Below are 16,306 nucleotides of genomic sequence, written 5' to 3'. Positions count from 1 at the left end.
GTGCATGGTGATTGGATGGTGTTGTTTAGGCTACATGGATATGAATGCTGTCCTATTTTCCACGCTGGTGGAACTGATAAATAGGCAATGCCTCAGAATGCCTTTGACATTCTCGTGAAAATTTCCCCGAACTTCCAATGGGTCCGCAAAATTTTGGCGAACCAATTTCACAAATTCCATTGAAGTGCAGGTTCCCTCTCTCCCTGGGTTGATAAATACAGCCCGGGGAGAGTGGAAACCTGTGGTCACACAAGTGCTTCCAATCAGCTGTGACTGCAGGCGAACTTCCAATGGAGTTTCTCTATTGAGAGTTCATCTGAGTTCGGCGAGAACACAACCTCACAAGGCCATTCTCGCTTACATGTTCTGTAAGCGAGAAAGACCCAATTCACTGTAAGATCCAAATGAAAAATTTTGCTTGCTCACCCCTACTGATGAAGCATCTTGGAAGCTTGAAAACGTCAACAGTACAAGAACAAGTCCAGTAGAATGTGGCTAACTACTACTTGATATGCACATTGCATGTTCTTTAACCAAATGAGGACTGGAAACCTTTGGCTTGGATTAGGTGGAAAGAACGAAGAGAGAAGAGATAGGCTTCTACAAAGGCACCATAGGTTTACAATATTTATGTATGAAAACAGTATAATTTTATTATTCTTTGAATACAATAAACATTATTTTAAAAGCAATACCAAACTTCTGTTACAAATTGACATGGTAGTGGACTGTATTAACACTATATAGGAGAAATATATTTTTAGCTGACATTTTGGGTGTGTCAGCAGAAACATCTGTTCCTACTCTTGCTTGTTATATATCCTGCAATGCTACTGCATAGAAAGGAAAAGGGATGGAAATCTGTGACTTGGTGTAAGGCTTATTTGCTAAAGGGGAGAAAACACCACACCAAATCCAAGGGTATGAAGCTAATGTACTTCAGGTCCTACAATCTTCTGCTTCATCGCAGCTAAATATTGTTCATATAAAATATTAAAAAAGAGAAAATAGGACATAGAATAACCCTAAAGGTTGTTGGTAGGCAAGAAACGCAGGTGATATAATAATATTCAAATAAGACCATTGTCTGTATTGGATATATAGACAGAAAATAAAGCTCTTGCTCCTTTGGCAATGCAAGCTGCCTATGTTGTGTCACCTAAAAGTCTTGGATCAAAGATTATACAACCCTTGTCCAGGAGCATGGTTCTTGCTTTGACTATATAAGTATCTTTGTGGAACATGAGCGCCTGGAGGTGTTTATAAACTTGCACTGCCTAAAGAGGAAAGAGAAAAGCAAAAAGGGCCTCTAGACAGCCATCCCATATGGGATGCATATACGATATGACATTTTAAAGAAGGACAAATAGCAAGGAAGCTCATGGACAAAACATTTTATTTCATAAGTTCTGTGTCTGTTTGAACTTAGTTGCTATGCTTTTTATTAGCTGTAAAGTTCTATTTCCACACCTTTGTCTGGAAACAAATAAAACAGAAATGCTGTGATGACACTCAATAACTTCATTAGTTTCTAATAAATCAATAGGCTGGATATTATTCTGCCCCAAAAATGCTCCTCCTCTGTTTATGTAACAGGTACACTTTAAATTAAATAAAATAAAGTGTGACTTAATTAAATATGTTTCTGTTCATGTTCAGACAATACAGACTGTGCTCATTATTACAAACTTGGAGTGAAAAAGACTGGATTTATACCCTGCAATTCCACTTCGCTGTGCATCCTGCCAGAATGGATATGTGATGGCTCAAATGACTGTGGGGACTATTCAGATGAATTAAAATGCCCAGGTAATTTCCAGAGCGTGTCTCTCCTGATGTCTGTTCTGTAATGTCATAATATTGGAGAGCCATAAACTTGCTGAATTGAGCAGGTTACAGAATTAACAGACAATGCATGGAAGACTGCCATAGTCTAAAAAAAATAAAATTGTAATTGTTTTTTATTTCATTTCTTCAATATTTTTTTTCTCAGTGTAATGGAAATGAATAAACGTACAATGTCCTGGATTAGAATACATGCTATTTAGCATTAGGCTCGAATTTTTATTATTATGGAAGGATGCTGCATATGAAAATATTTTATAGCAGTGAGGGTAGACCAAGCATGTGAAACACCCACAATGCTGATGGTAGGTAGAGGGTATAAACCTAGACCTTAGGTTAAATGAATGAGCTCAGGAGCCTAGGAGTTTTTGGTGGTGGAGCCGAGTGCTGGTAATTTTCAATGGGAAGTGTTTGGTGCTTCTACAAGCCACTGTTGAGAGATGTTTAACAAGATACATTGGGCCTGATTTATTAAAGCTCTTTCCTCTCCCATAAATGACAAAGCCACAGGATTAGGTCACTTAACTACCCCTTTCCTAACTGCAGATCAAAAGCTGAAGATAAGCCGAGGGAACTTCTACATTTTTATCAATTATCATGTAACCAAATCCTTACACTTAAAATGGAAATGATATTGTATATGGTACGTCTCCCACTCTGCCAAATCTCAGCCCTGTGTATGCAATTGTTTTCCCCTGCAACCCTCATCTGATATTGTATATGGAAAATGTTGAGTTTAAGTCCACTTTAAATTCTTTAATAATCATTTACTGTATTAGCTTTTTTCAATGTATAAAATGTAATCAGTAACAATTAGTGCATAGTTGAGGTTGTTGCAAATTGTTTTAGGGGCTTCTTTAGAGCTTTAGTATTGTAACTTGAATGTCAAGGCTACACCAGTAAATATCCTTGATATTTTTCTAAGTGTGCTTGTTTGGCAGCATGATTTTTTCAAAGCTCGGGGTCATCTAAGTTTAAGTGCAGGCGGTGGATGACACCTTGCCCATTGCTGAATACACAACATTAAATTTTTAGCAGAAAGTGTGAATTGTACTAAAGCATTTGTCCTGAACGCTGTTTTGTTACTGTTTTTCTAGAGAAATATATGAGGAGTGATGTGTTACCTGTACTGCTATGCGTGTAACAGAAATTCAGAGTGCTCTTCATTTGCAAATGAATGAAAAGATAGTAGGAAAGAGTACATATAGGTCATTAGGAAGATGTGTACTTAAAAATCCAATAAATGGAGAAAGCTGATAATGCCATTAAAATATTTTATGCAGTCTTTATGATGTGCGCATAGCCATTCCATCCTATGCAATATTTATTAGTAGCTAGGTGGGTGTTACAGAGTGCACTAATGTTTCCTCCCATTAAAAAATCTTTTGTTACTCATTTGTTCTTTTATTAAAAGCTGGCAGTTTAAAGTCAACCAGTCAGGATTTTGGTGAGCAACTGGTCACCCTAGACAGAGAGGCTCTTGCTTAAGTAAAAAATCTACCCAAACGATTTTTATTTTGTTTGATTTGCCCAGCACATTTGCTGTTAAATGCTCTTTTGTGCATAGTAGCTGACTACCAGTAGATGGTGATGTGCCCTAATGTAAAGTGTGTAAAAAACTCTTTAATATCAAACTGCACTTGAGATGTTTTTTACACACTTTACATGAGGACACAACACCATCTAGTGGCGTAGCCCGAGTATAAAGTGGGTTCCTTATTTCTCATGGCATTCTGAAGGCAAAAAAATGAATACACTATCTTTTTTTGACTTGGTATCTGCCTTTAGCACTTTGCCATTTAGTCTGCCAGATAGCAGAGTGGGACTAGGAGTGAATGTGAGAAAGAAAAAAGCAGCACAATTTGCCACTTGATTTATGTGCTAACAAGGATCATGCCTATAGGAAATATAAGGAGAGATAAGCTTCTTTCACTATCCAGTCACAGGCTGTGGGCAGTTCCATGACAACCCAGGATGGTAGTAGGTTGAATTGATGGCTGTCATGCATTCTGTAAAACCATCTAGTGGGATAAAAGAAGTACTGAAAAGGACAACTCTAGATTGAATGTTCTTTTTGGATAGAATTGGAATTTTTTTTCTTACTGCCTGTGGTAAGTATTTTTTGTTCTTTTTTTCATTTTAGAGCTTTTTTTTTTTTTTTTGCAGGATATTTTAATCTGTATATCTGCAGAATGAAAGATCGCTAGTAAAGCAGACCTTCCATTTTCATTAAATGTCTGCTGTAATGTGCCACTATAAATGAATAATGCTGGAAGAATATATCCAATTAACCTAACTGCATGTTTTGGAAATGTGGGAGGAAACTGGAGTACCCAGAGGAAACCCACCCAAACACAGGGAGAACCTGCAAACTCCATGCAGATAGTGTCCTGGCCGGGATTCGAACCAAGGACCCAGCACTGCAAAGACCTCTGCTAACCTCTGAGCCATCGTCCATCTTTCTTTAACGTGAAAATGGTGAAAATGAAAAAACTGTGAGCAGGCTGGGTCTTTAATGCAAAAGTAACATGCAATATTTATGACTTATACCATTCATAGAATAAATCTACCTGCCTATTCACAATCTTTTTTAATTAAACCCACCTCCACTTGCTCATTCAGGATTTTGGCATCTTTGCCTGGTCCTCCTGTGGTTTAGGATCCTCATTCATCCTTATTTGCTAGGCCAGAAAGAAATATTTCCCACATATGCACATGGGAGTTCAACCATTTCTGGCATGCCTGGTGTATGCCAGGATCATACACTAAGCTGCACATGTCTGCATGATGTATGATGTACTAACAACTTCATTGTCCAAGATTTTTATCTAAAATCCTGTTTAAAGAGTACTGTATATTTTAACAACAGTGCTGCCAAGGGCATACTGGAATCTTACAGACCTAGTAAATACACCCTCTCTCTTTTTCAGCATTACTAGTCTTTGTGAAGACCAGGTGTTTAGCTACAAATCAAAATCTCACAGCAAAACTTGGAGCCTTCTTCCGTTTTCTCCTCCATGATGACCCCAGGGACATTCATATAACAATTGTATTCTATGACCCTTATTCTGGCCATGCAAAGTAGTACATTAGTGGTGGATTTAAAGTATATTACCTGTCCCATTGTCAGATCAATCTGTTCAGTGAAGCTTGATGCTGCTACTCATCTCACCTATGTTCCCAAGACTTCTTGTATGCCATGTGATGTCACAGGACATGACAAAAGTGAGAGTCAGTGGGAAGCTACATTGCAGAGGAGGACCAAACTCTCAGGCTTATTTGACTTTTTAATATCATCACTATACTACTCCACATGACAGGGGACACTGGAAAAATTGTGATTCTGATGGGGGGGACGTGTCAGAGGCAGGGTAGGAAGTCAGCCCTGGGTCCATGTGTGGTCAGTAACTATGTCTAGGGTTAGGACACTATTCGGATTGTTGCCAACACTCACCTATAGACCATAGAGCATTGGAGTGTAACATATTATAACCTTTTTTTTTTTTCTTCGCAAACATAATAATAATACAAATATTGCAGAGGTGATAAGAGAAAGAGTCCTGCTTGCCAGTTCTTCAAGGATAATGCTAGAAGAAGAAAAGAGGGTGACAAAGAGATTTGTATATCATTTTGCTTCCTCTTGTTTACATTCTAGTCATAGGCAGTGGGCAGCCAAGACCAAGTTCTATTACATAAGTGGAATAGAGAGGACTCTGGTCTTCAGGTGGATTGTGCTGTCCTACAGGGTTATATGTATCTCAGGAATGAATGGACAGAAGTTCAAATCATTAGACAAGTAACACAGCTCACATATGTTTATAATCTGTGTGTTTAGCTGTTTTTTCTAGGTATCAGCTTGATGGCATTGGCAGTGTCTTGTTCTTTTGAACAGCCATAATGTATTCTGGTGGGCTGGTTTAACATAACCTTCCAAGAGCCCATTGCAGCATCCTCTGTGAATGTGGCTACAGTCCCACACAAAAAAAATGCCAAATTTTGCCACCATGGATTAAATGTATTTAATTTTTAAAATTAATATTAAACCTCAGTGTTATCTCTGTAGAACACATAGGATAAACGTTCACAGATTAGGTTCTATTTTTAAAAAAATAGAAAAAAGAAATACAGTATAAATAATGCAAATAAACCATTTATTGTCATTGTGGACATCATTTTTTTAAAAATTAATGGTCTCTATTATGACTTTTATAGATGCCTAAAATAGTTTTTTTATATTGTACCACCAAATCCTTTCCTTAGTGTAACGTCAATCTGATATACTTCTTAAAAGATTTGGTCCCAGAGTGAATCAAAAGGTAAAATTGCTGGAGCGTATCTCTGGTGGGGGCATCTACTGCCATCCATTACATAGTGTTCAGTGCCAGCAGGAGATCACTCTGGCATACTTGAGATGTCACTTAAAGAGTTGATACATTTTCAACTAAAACTGAGAAGCGTTAAAAAAAAACTTAAAAATAAATCATTTAACAGTATCTTGAGGTTTTATGGGGACAGAAAAAGTACCATCTTTTCTCTGCTAAAAACGTCCTCGCTAAAATAAAAAAACACATTTTCGAGTATTGAGAGAGACGGAGGGAAAAAAGTACAGAAAAGTTCCCGCTGACAAGTCCGGAATCCCTTGTCTTTAAAGATGCTGCAGAATCTTAGTGACTCAACTAGTCAAAAGAGTGTATACCCCACTGACAAGGTTAAAATTTGTTTTATTTCAATTCAGCCTAGACTTTGCTTGAGACTGAATTGTATTCCATGAGAAGCGTTTGCAGCACTTTTTAATCTACAGGTTTCTCACAGGAGTTTTCTTTAAGTCACAAAAAAGAAAAAATCTTCACATTGTCTCCAGACAGAAAAGAATCCAAGTGTGAGAAATGATATTGTAAACCACACAGCGGTAACAAATAACATTTGTAGCCATGGTTGGACCTTGTGTTTGGCAACTCTTAAAAAGATACATTGAGTGATTGACATCTGTAATAATCTGGATCTTCACTGAGTTGTTTTATTGGTGCAGCTTTACCTCTCCGGGGGTAGCTTTGTTTTGTTGGGAAATTAGAAAGTGACCTGCTGTATTGTTTTGATGATAGTGAAAATGTGTTTCTTCTCATTGGTGGTCAAGGGAAAAGATTCCTTTTAAAATATTAATTAGTAGGAAAGTAACTACCTTAAAGTTTTGAAGAAATAGAAGATGCAATGTATGGTTCTTTCTTTCCTAAATGTATTAGGCCACCCCTTTAACTTGAGTGAAAATAAATCGAGAAGAAAATACTAGGGGTTTTTATGTGGCCAACAAAGATAGATTTATATATAGACGTATGGGCTTCCTCAGGGGGTAGTCAGAACCATCCGATAACTATTTAAATCTGGTATTAACTAGATAAGTCTGTTCTTGATCAGGTTGGAAGGGCGAGAGGGGTGTAATAATAAAAAAGGCGGTACATCTAGTGGCATAGAGATAGCAGCAAAATCTAGCTAATACCACATTTACATAGCTATCGGTTATGGTATGGTTATCACAATGCCCATTGGAAGCCTGTAGGGTGAAACGCGTTGGGATCTGAGACCCTATTACGTTAACAGTGTTTATCCTTCTGTCTTTGGAATTAAAACCTAAAGATTTAGCTAGGAGAAACATGTTTAATACTAGTTTGATCCAACCCACTAAAGATGAAATTTGGAACATGCTTTATTTTGGAACTGCTTTACTTATCTTAGTTATTGTAACATGCACAACACTGTTGTGAAAATGTATATATTTATTTATTTAATATATGCCTATATTTAAAATGACCTTTGTTGTCACACAAAAACACTACTTTTTTCTTATAGCTTTATTTTTACCTTAAAGTTATGCCAAGTGAGAAAATCCAAGACATTGGTTTAGAAATTTTACAGCCACCATGTAGTGGGTCTTCAAACTGCTTCTAAAAGATACATAAAGATATTCAGTAGCTGTATTTTACCAAGGGCATTTACATTTTGGGCCCACGGGAGCTTTATTCACCAGCAGTATCCGAATGAGTTTCTGTGGCCCGCTCCCCTGTTAGTGGAGAAGGATTTAAATTCTTTGATGCACTTAAGACTATCAGTTTGCACTATAGTCAGTGACAATTGGTGAGTGCATATTTATTTGCTGGTGGTTGTATTGATTCTTTTAAAAAAGACATTGAAAGTGCCCTATATATTATATGTTTAGGATGTATATATACTTTCTTTGAAACAAGGTCTGTGGTCTTCCACTGCATGGGTTCCATTGATGATGGCCATTCAGACCATTGCTCTGAATATTGGTCTTTATGCAGACAACCATTCTTGTTGCCAGCAAACATATTGTCATCATCATGCTAGCAGCACTGTAATCAATGAAGGAGAAGTGATAGCACATCAGAAATGCCTTCCCACATTGCTGCACTAAGAAACAGAAACTGGCATGCTAGTTGTCATTAGAACATTCATAAAAAGTTAGCATATGTGGGTATCTTATAAGTATACCCTTTTCTTTTTCTTCCTGCAGTATTTGTACTGTGAGTTGCTGGGAATATGTGGCTGCACAGCTCCAACGTTTCAACATTTGTTGCATCTACCAACCTGTTAGGGCCATAGGGAACCCTGCAGACAACAGCTGTATGTTTCCAACATACTAAACTTATATTGGAGTACTGGCAATTCAAATGCAAACATTTCTTTGTGTTGCTTATTTTAGAATACATTTTGTAATAGCAAAGAGCTGAGTTCATCAACAGGGAGTCAATGTACACTGCACACAGTTTAAGAATTCTGCCTTTACCAAAAAATCAGTGGCTGGACGATGAACGTGATTTGCAGTCATGTTTTATTTTTTATTTTCTTCATATATTTTTCAGCTCCTGTTACTACCTGTGATGAAAACACTTTTATGTGCAAGAACAAAGTATGCATCCCTAAACAGTTCCTCTGCGACCATGACGACGACTGTGGAGACGGCTCTGATGAATCTCCAGAATGTGGTAAGTAACATTTGTGCCGCCCAAAATAAAAATGTTCCAAAGAAATAAAGTTAATTTGCAGCTAGGTGCATACTGGAGGTTAAAATGTTGGTTTATAATATATTTTTTATCCACCAAAGCACATCCTGCAGCATACAGTGCAATCAAACTTAAACAGGTGGGTAAAACTGTTCAGAATCTAATACAGGTGTCAAATAGGAAAATGGAAGACCATGCTTAAAGCTTCAGACAGAAGATTTCAAATAAATTCCTCAATAGCCTTCAGAATCCCGGATATTACAATATAAATTTAGCTATGACATCAAACATATTACACGTAGCCTTTAGATAAAGCAGAGAAATTGCTGGACAATGAGACCAGGAATTCTGATCTTAAATTCACTCACTCCATGTTGTTTTGGGACAGAAACTGATGAATTGTGGTAACCATAAAGTGAGGCAATAGACATTTTCAAAAAAAGGTCATTAGTAGCATTCAACATAAAAAGTTGGATGAAGGATTTCTATAAGTTCCCCAAATTGCCTACATGCTAAGTCTCCCACTTTAATTTTGGCATTGGCTATGGCACCCAGCCAAATAAACCCTTATCGTTGCTGGAAGCCTTCCATTTATTCATAAATAAAAATAAATAAATATAATGAGCACTACATTTTTTGGTTTCATTTATATATAGTGAGTTGCATCCTTCTCTATGAATGGATCCGCCATTTTATGCTTTTCTTCTTGGTCATGTAACTGTTTCAGGTTACCGCCAATGTGCCCCTGATGAGTATATTTGTGCTGATGGACGATGCTTACTTAATTTCCAATGGCAATGCGATGGTGACTTTGATTGCCGAGATGGATCTGATGAAGCCCCACTGAACAGAAAGTGCCTTAATACAGGTAGAAATTCAGCCTTCTTATACAATTAAACCACAAATGTGAAAATTGTCTAATAAATGTATACGTTGTGATGTATGCTTACTTCTACCATGGGTGTAGGGCTAAATGAGTGACCAAAAAAAGTTCATCTCATGTATAAAGAGGTTTTCTGTACGGTATGAATGGTCTGGCTTTCAGGGAGTGTATGCTATGCCACCTTTTCTTTCTTGTTGCTCTAATAACACATTGAAATGTTGAGATGTTGTTGAATTTCTGTCAATGGTCACCAGTACAAATAAAGGAGGTGAATTTACCCAGTGGTAACAGACAATCAATTCCTAACCGGTACCATCAGGTACAGATTATGTACCTTATAGGTAAACAATACAATATGCTCTAAAAACACTTCTAAGGAGTTAGTACTTCCAATCCCCAAATAATCAAAAGTGATTTGCATTTGTTCATTTTGAGCAAAACACCACTTAGGGTGATAAGATCTCATGTTCCACTGGATACATATTCAGAAAATGTCCACTCAACGTATCTTCAAAAAAACAAAGGTTATAATATGGTGCAGTACATATTTATCAGCTAATTAGTGCTAAAGTCCAATATTTCAAACCAAGCCAAACTTTTTCAACTTTTGTGTAACTCCATCTCTCTCTAATGTAATGATGAATCTTAACCCTATAATTTGTCCTCAATAGGCATCATCAGAGGATACAATTTGATGATCGACTGGTTTCCTTTTCATAAATGTATTGTTATGAATGTGGCAAACAGAAAAAAATGGAATAACATTATTTTACGTGATCCCCATTTCTTTCAATAGGCCCAATGGAGATAGATAGATAGATAATTTAGATAATCCAGAGCAGGTAGAACACAATTAACATGAATAAGGTCACCAACATATGTTTTATTTCTTTTTAAATCTTATCAATGTGATCCCCTCCTTTACCCACAGCCCTGGAAACACATTCTACATTTGTTAGATTCTCAATGCCAATTAAAAAGTCTGCACAGTGTCAGGCAATTCTGCCTAAATGAAAGCTACAAACTAATACAGTTTTTCTATATGTTTAGATGAAGATAAATTATGTTCTCCTCAGCATCTGACAATTCCCTCTAAATCAACTGACATGGCTTTTTCTTGTTTTGGGATTAAATTGCTTCATAGTGAAAAGCTTGATCATTAAAACATAATACATTCAACAAGAAGCTTTTTAGATTGGTAATTTGCTTCTTTTTTAGTAGGCTCACTTCCGCCTGCTTGGTGAGAACAGAAATAGACTGTAATTTGGCTTTACGGCAGCAAGCAAGCGTTGTTATGGTTCACCTGCTTTCACATCATCCTTCTGTAGCTGTACTTCCCGTCTGTCCCTTATTTAGTAGACAGGGCCCCCTTCTTTTGACCTACTATCCACAATTTTCCCTTTTAGAAATCTGATGTAAGGGTCTTGTTATCATGACAAATTAGACAAATAAAGGTTGAAAATTTCTATGTAGACAATTCTATATGTCTAATCAAAATTAAAGCGGCCGTAAACTCTTCAGACAAAAAGGCATCAGGTTCATGACAGAAGAGAAATTCAAAATCTCTTTTGCCAAAAAAAAGAAAAAAGTTTTCTTCATAGCTTCTGATGACTTTATGTTCTCTATGTTCACTGCATGGCACATGCCCTATGCAGTGTAGTGCCCAGTAGTATTCCTGGTACTTTGTATGGTATACACAGTAGAACTAGCAGCAGCTGCCTATTTGCTGAAGAGGATTGTAGTATTGATATACCATTAAAAGTATACATCCAAAAAGAAAAAAAACAGGTGATCAATACACGAGGAGGTTAGATAAGCCAAGTCAAACCAAACATTTGTGAAACACCAATTTAGGATACAATAATAATAACTGTCCATATAAAGTAAATTTCAATGTATACCATTTAGAGAAAGAAGAGCAAAAGGTGAGAATGAGAAAAAAAAAGGAAGGGAAGAAAGAAATGAGGGAAGTAGAGGGAAAAAAGGGCCTGGGGAAAGAAAGCAGGTAATTGGGGAGGGTTAGAGAACCTGAAAATGACTAATGACATTTAACATATTCAATGTGCAGTAAGTCCATAGATGACAATCATGGGCAACTACCAAAATTCTAAGATTGTCTGTAGTGGAATCTTTTTTATTTCTTATCTTAAATAATTCTCCAAATCTTTTCTAATACAGATAGTCCCTAAGTTAAGGACATCCGACATACAGAGTACTCCTAGATATGAATGGGCTTCCCTGCTCACTCGTGTGCAGGACGAAGGCTTGATGGTGGGAGGGGCGCTGGGGGCGGTTTGCATTACTTGCAGAAGAAATCTTTTGCTAAACACAGCTGAGGTTGTGGGTGATCTTAAGAGCTGAGCTGTTCTGCAACATCTTATAACTCTTTAATGACTATGATAAACTCTGCAGTTGTTTCTTTTTGCATATCAGAGCACGGCTTGCTCCAGAAGTTATTGAATATTTAGGCTCCATACATTTTTTTTTTTTTTTGCTTTGTTTTTTTTGCTTTGTTTGTGATTAACTCACAGTGAGAATATTATACCGTAACTAACACCATGCTGCCTAATAATATGTTAATGCAAACATATGTCCTATTTGCATTTATTAAAATAATGTACCTGTTCCTACTTACATACAATTGCAACCTAAGAACAAGCCTACAGTCACTATCTCATATGTAACCTGGGGACTACCTGTTATTCCTTGTGGGGCCGAATAAAATTTTATTTTCCTGTTACTATACAATATATACTGTTACTATACACTAATAAAATTTAAAATATATGTAAACCCAGCCACTAAACTCTTGTATATTCCATAAAACGCTGATGTAATTTTAAAAATATTACTTTATTTTTTTGAAAAAAGCTAATGATCCTGCCTCAAAGATTTTTATTTAAACCCCTCTAGCTTCAAGGTGACAACATTCTGTTCCCCGGTTGTGTTCCTGGGGGAATTTCACTTAAGGAAATATTGAATCAGTGAAGCGGAGATAAAAATCCTTAAGTTATCTATAATTATGATGGCACTTCGTGTCTCTACGAGGTCCCAAATGCTAACGGCGGAGTATTTTAATGCTTGTACTTTTCTTCTTTCTTTTGCAGAACAGCCGTGTAACAACTCTTCTTTCATGTGTAAAAATGGAAAGTGCGTTCCGGAGGGAGTTCTTTGTGACATGGCGGATGATTGTGGAGACGGATCTGATGAGAGAGGCTGCCATTTAAATGAGTGTTTAAGTAAAAGAGTCAGTGGTTGTTCTCAAGATTGTCTAGATCTCCCAGTTGGATACAAGGTTAGCAGTCAATATTTATAAGATTACATTTGAAGAAAGTCGCACAAATGAATTATTCATGGCATTAATTTGCTTTCTGTTGAGCCATTGTCTCTTTTTTTCATTGGGGTGTGGAAGGAGGAGGACACAACGTGAAGCCTTTAAAATATATGGCTTTCTTTATGTGTACTGTACTTACTATACTGATAGCGGGTTGGCATTGTCTATTTATCCAAAGCTCTCACAGCAGCCTTTAAATTGACTATAAATTTTGTGTTAAAGATACAATGCAGTCATGTTTGAAATTCAAAATTGAAATATGTATATATAAAGCACGCTATCTGCCCAATATTATTGTTAAATCTTGCCATTGTTTAAATTCACCACCGACCAAATTGTCAATCAATTGTTAATCTGTAATTGTGCAAGCCATGGATTCCCACCTTCCCCCATCATTCTTTATGTCAATGTTTCTTAACCAGAATTCCTCCAGAGGTTGCCCAGAGTTCCTTGATCAACAAGCAATTGCCTTTTGTTTAAAAGTCCTCCGAATTTTTTTTTTGGCTATCTAAGGGTGATATTCTTCTCAATGGCCAGCAATGTCAGAAGCATTTTTCTCAATGACTGCAAGACTAATATACTGTGCGCTGTGGACGTAATAATTATAGACGGGGTTCCCTGAAGACCTCAACATTATTACAAATATTAACTTAAATAAAAAAAAAGGTTGGGAATGGCTGTTGTATGTAGTCATTCACCTAGTTGTTCTTCACTGTTGCTGCAGTTCACAAAATGTTTAATATGCAAGCTAGAGAAGGGTAGGTACAACAAAGTGGGGGCCAAAGAGGAGTCCGACTCTGGGCCTTATTTATGAAAGTTCTTCAAGACTGGAAGAAGATATATTATCATCTGAGGACCTGGGTGATCCAGCAATCCTGGAATAGATCTGGGTCTATTCTAGGTTTGTTGGATCACTAATACACGTGTTTATGCATTTTAAAGCAGGCATTACTTATCCATTTACTACCATTCCTATTCATTTACAGTGGGTAGGGCACAGGTGAGAAGCTAGATGTAGCCTCTCATGTACAATCGTGTACATGGTTCATTGGTATTAGGAGGCAGTAATCACACTGCAACCTCACCAGAAAACGTGTCCTGCAACCATTAAAGTGCTGACATATCTTTAAACATCCATCAAATGCCCCAAAATATTAAAAAAGTCCCCCAAATGCCCAAAAATGCTTGAAAACACATATAAATGCTCATGCCATTTCCAGCTTTTTGTAGAATTTTTTTGTTGTTATAGGTGTTTATTGGCATTTTTTTCATATCCTCGTCTTTGCCACATTCCTTTGTGCAAAACACTTTATAAATACTTAAGAAACTAAAAAAGCGTTTAATATTAACATCAGTGTAACCTTAACCTTACTTTCTGTTTTTTCGTTTTGTAAACAAACAAAACTAAAAAACATAAAATGATAAAAAGGGTCCGGTGTAGTTTCCATAACCCTCAGCACCCATTTAATACCTTTTCCACCCTTAAAACCCCCAAAAAACAACTTTTATTTAACATGTTTTAAACATTACTGAAACAAAAGGATGTGGAGTTTTCCAAAGGGGTTTACCATTGGTTATTTTAAACCAAAGTGCATTTTTGATCTATTGCAGTAGTAATCGGGGACCACGTTTTTTTGTCCTTTAGAGAAAATACAACTGAATAGAAATAATTGCTGTGTTTCTCTGGACTGAGCTAAGGATTTTTGTCCAGCAAACTTCAGTTCTGCACAACAGCAATAAAGCATTTAATAGACTAGTACAATATCTGGCCCCTCAAGTGTTTTCCTTGGCATTTTTTCTTCTATCACCCAACAGACCGAATCAACGCTTTTAAAGGTTACTTGATGTTCTGAAGTGCTGATTCACAGTGTTACCTGTTGGGAGAAGATCAGAATGACGATGATAACCTGAAACAAATCATTCAAAGTCACAGCGGCTCCTTGGGCTGCTCGCTGTTCTTAGTTTGCCAAAGGCGTCGTCTGATTAACGTTCAAGTGTCACATTGCGTGAGCTGGAAAATAAACCCAGGCGGTTCGAAGACTTAATTGAACTTTTTGATTTTTTTAGAATCTTTTTTAATATGATTTATCCATTGGCTTACCTTCTTCAAACATCTTTTAAAATGAACAAAAAAGGGAGCTAGTTACAGAATGTCAAATTTCTATATACAGAGTTTTGTTCCACTTACAATAGTTAGATAAATTTGTATTTGTTTTTTTTTTTTTTACAAAAAAAAAAATGCAACAGTTTTCCTTGAAAATATGGAGATTGTCCTAAAAATTTCATTTTTTTCAAGCACTCCTTTTGGATCCTTGTGGCACGTGCACTGCTTAAAGCAACATTTAGGAAAAATAAAAACCTGCCTAGTCCAGTTTGGCGCAGTGAAATACAGAATGCATCCTTTATGTTCTGGAGAAGATAAAATGGGTGATGGTTTCCATAGTCCTAAACACTTTCTACTCTAGGGTGACAAAACTGCCCCCCCCCCCCCCATTTTTGAATTATATTTGGTCACTGAGAAGATCATTGAGTGAAAATAGGAAAACAGCCTAAAAAAATAAATAAATAAATAAAAAATCTAGGCATAACATCTAAGGACTGGCAGGATGCAAAGAGTAGAATTTTAGGATTTCATAGAATTAGGTAGACTGTACAGTTTGAAAGCTTCCATTTGGAATATACTTTGTTTCTTACACTCCAACCAAGGAAACAAGGTATAAGGCCCTGGTCTCACAACAGTACTCGCTAGACACCAGTCCCCCAACCTAACGGCACACTCTTCACCTATAGCAAGCCCCTGCTCAGCCTAGGGAGATTGGTTGCATTTCCCAGCATGGTTGCCCCCAGGACATGGTGCGCAAGGGATGGGCAAGGGCTGACAGAGGACCAGGAGCTCAGAGATAATGCAGTACCTAGATTCCAACAGAGACAAGCGCAGAATACAGAGCAAGAGGAGATACATAGGAGATGCGTCCACCAGACGAGAAACACAAGGGCAACACACAAGCAGAGTCAGGGTAACAGGCAAAAGGTCAGTCCAGGCAGCAAAAACTCACAGGAACAGGCAAGGTCAGAAACAGTAAATCATACAAATACACACCAGCAGCAAGTCAACTTAACGCTACAACAGGCACTGGTGACTGGGAGCAGGGAGGCTATAAAGTCACAGCAGCCAATGTTAGCGCAGGATAGAGTCAGGAACTAATCTGCCTCTAAAATTTTTTT

General features: G+C 37.1%; 1 protein-coding gene across 1 annotated transcript in view; it reads left to right on the top strand.

Moving 5' to 3' along the window:
• LRP1B (LDL receptor related protein 1B) overlaps positions 1-16,306 on the top strand; it is a 500,403-nt gene that overhangs the window by 354,039 nt on the left and 130,058 nt on the right. The window contains 4 exon segments of the mRNA XM_072419083.1: positions 1,660-1,809; positions 8,724-8,846; positions 9,592-9,732; positions 12,855-13,042. Of these exon segments, the coding sequence (XP_072275184.1) occupies positions 1,660-1,809; positions 8,724-8,846; positions 9,592-9,732; positions 12,855-13,042 (602 nt within the window).

This window comes from Pyxicephalus adspersus, chromosome 7, assembly GCF_032062135.1.
Source record: "Pyxicephalus adspersus chromosome 7, UCB_Pads_2.0, whole genome shotgun sequence".
NCBI lineage: Eukaryota > Metazoa > Chordata > Amphibia > Anura > Pyxicephalidae > Pyxicephalus > Pyxicephalus adspersus.
This window is presented reverse-complemented; position numbering and strand designations above follow the sequence as displayed.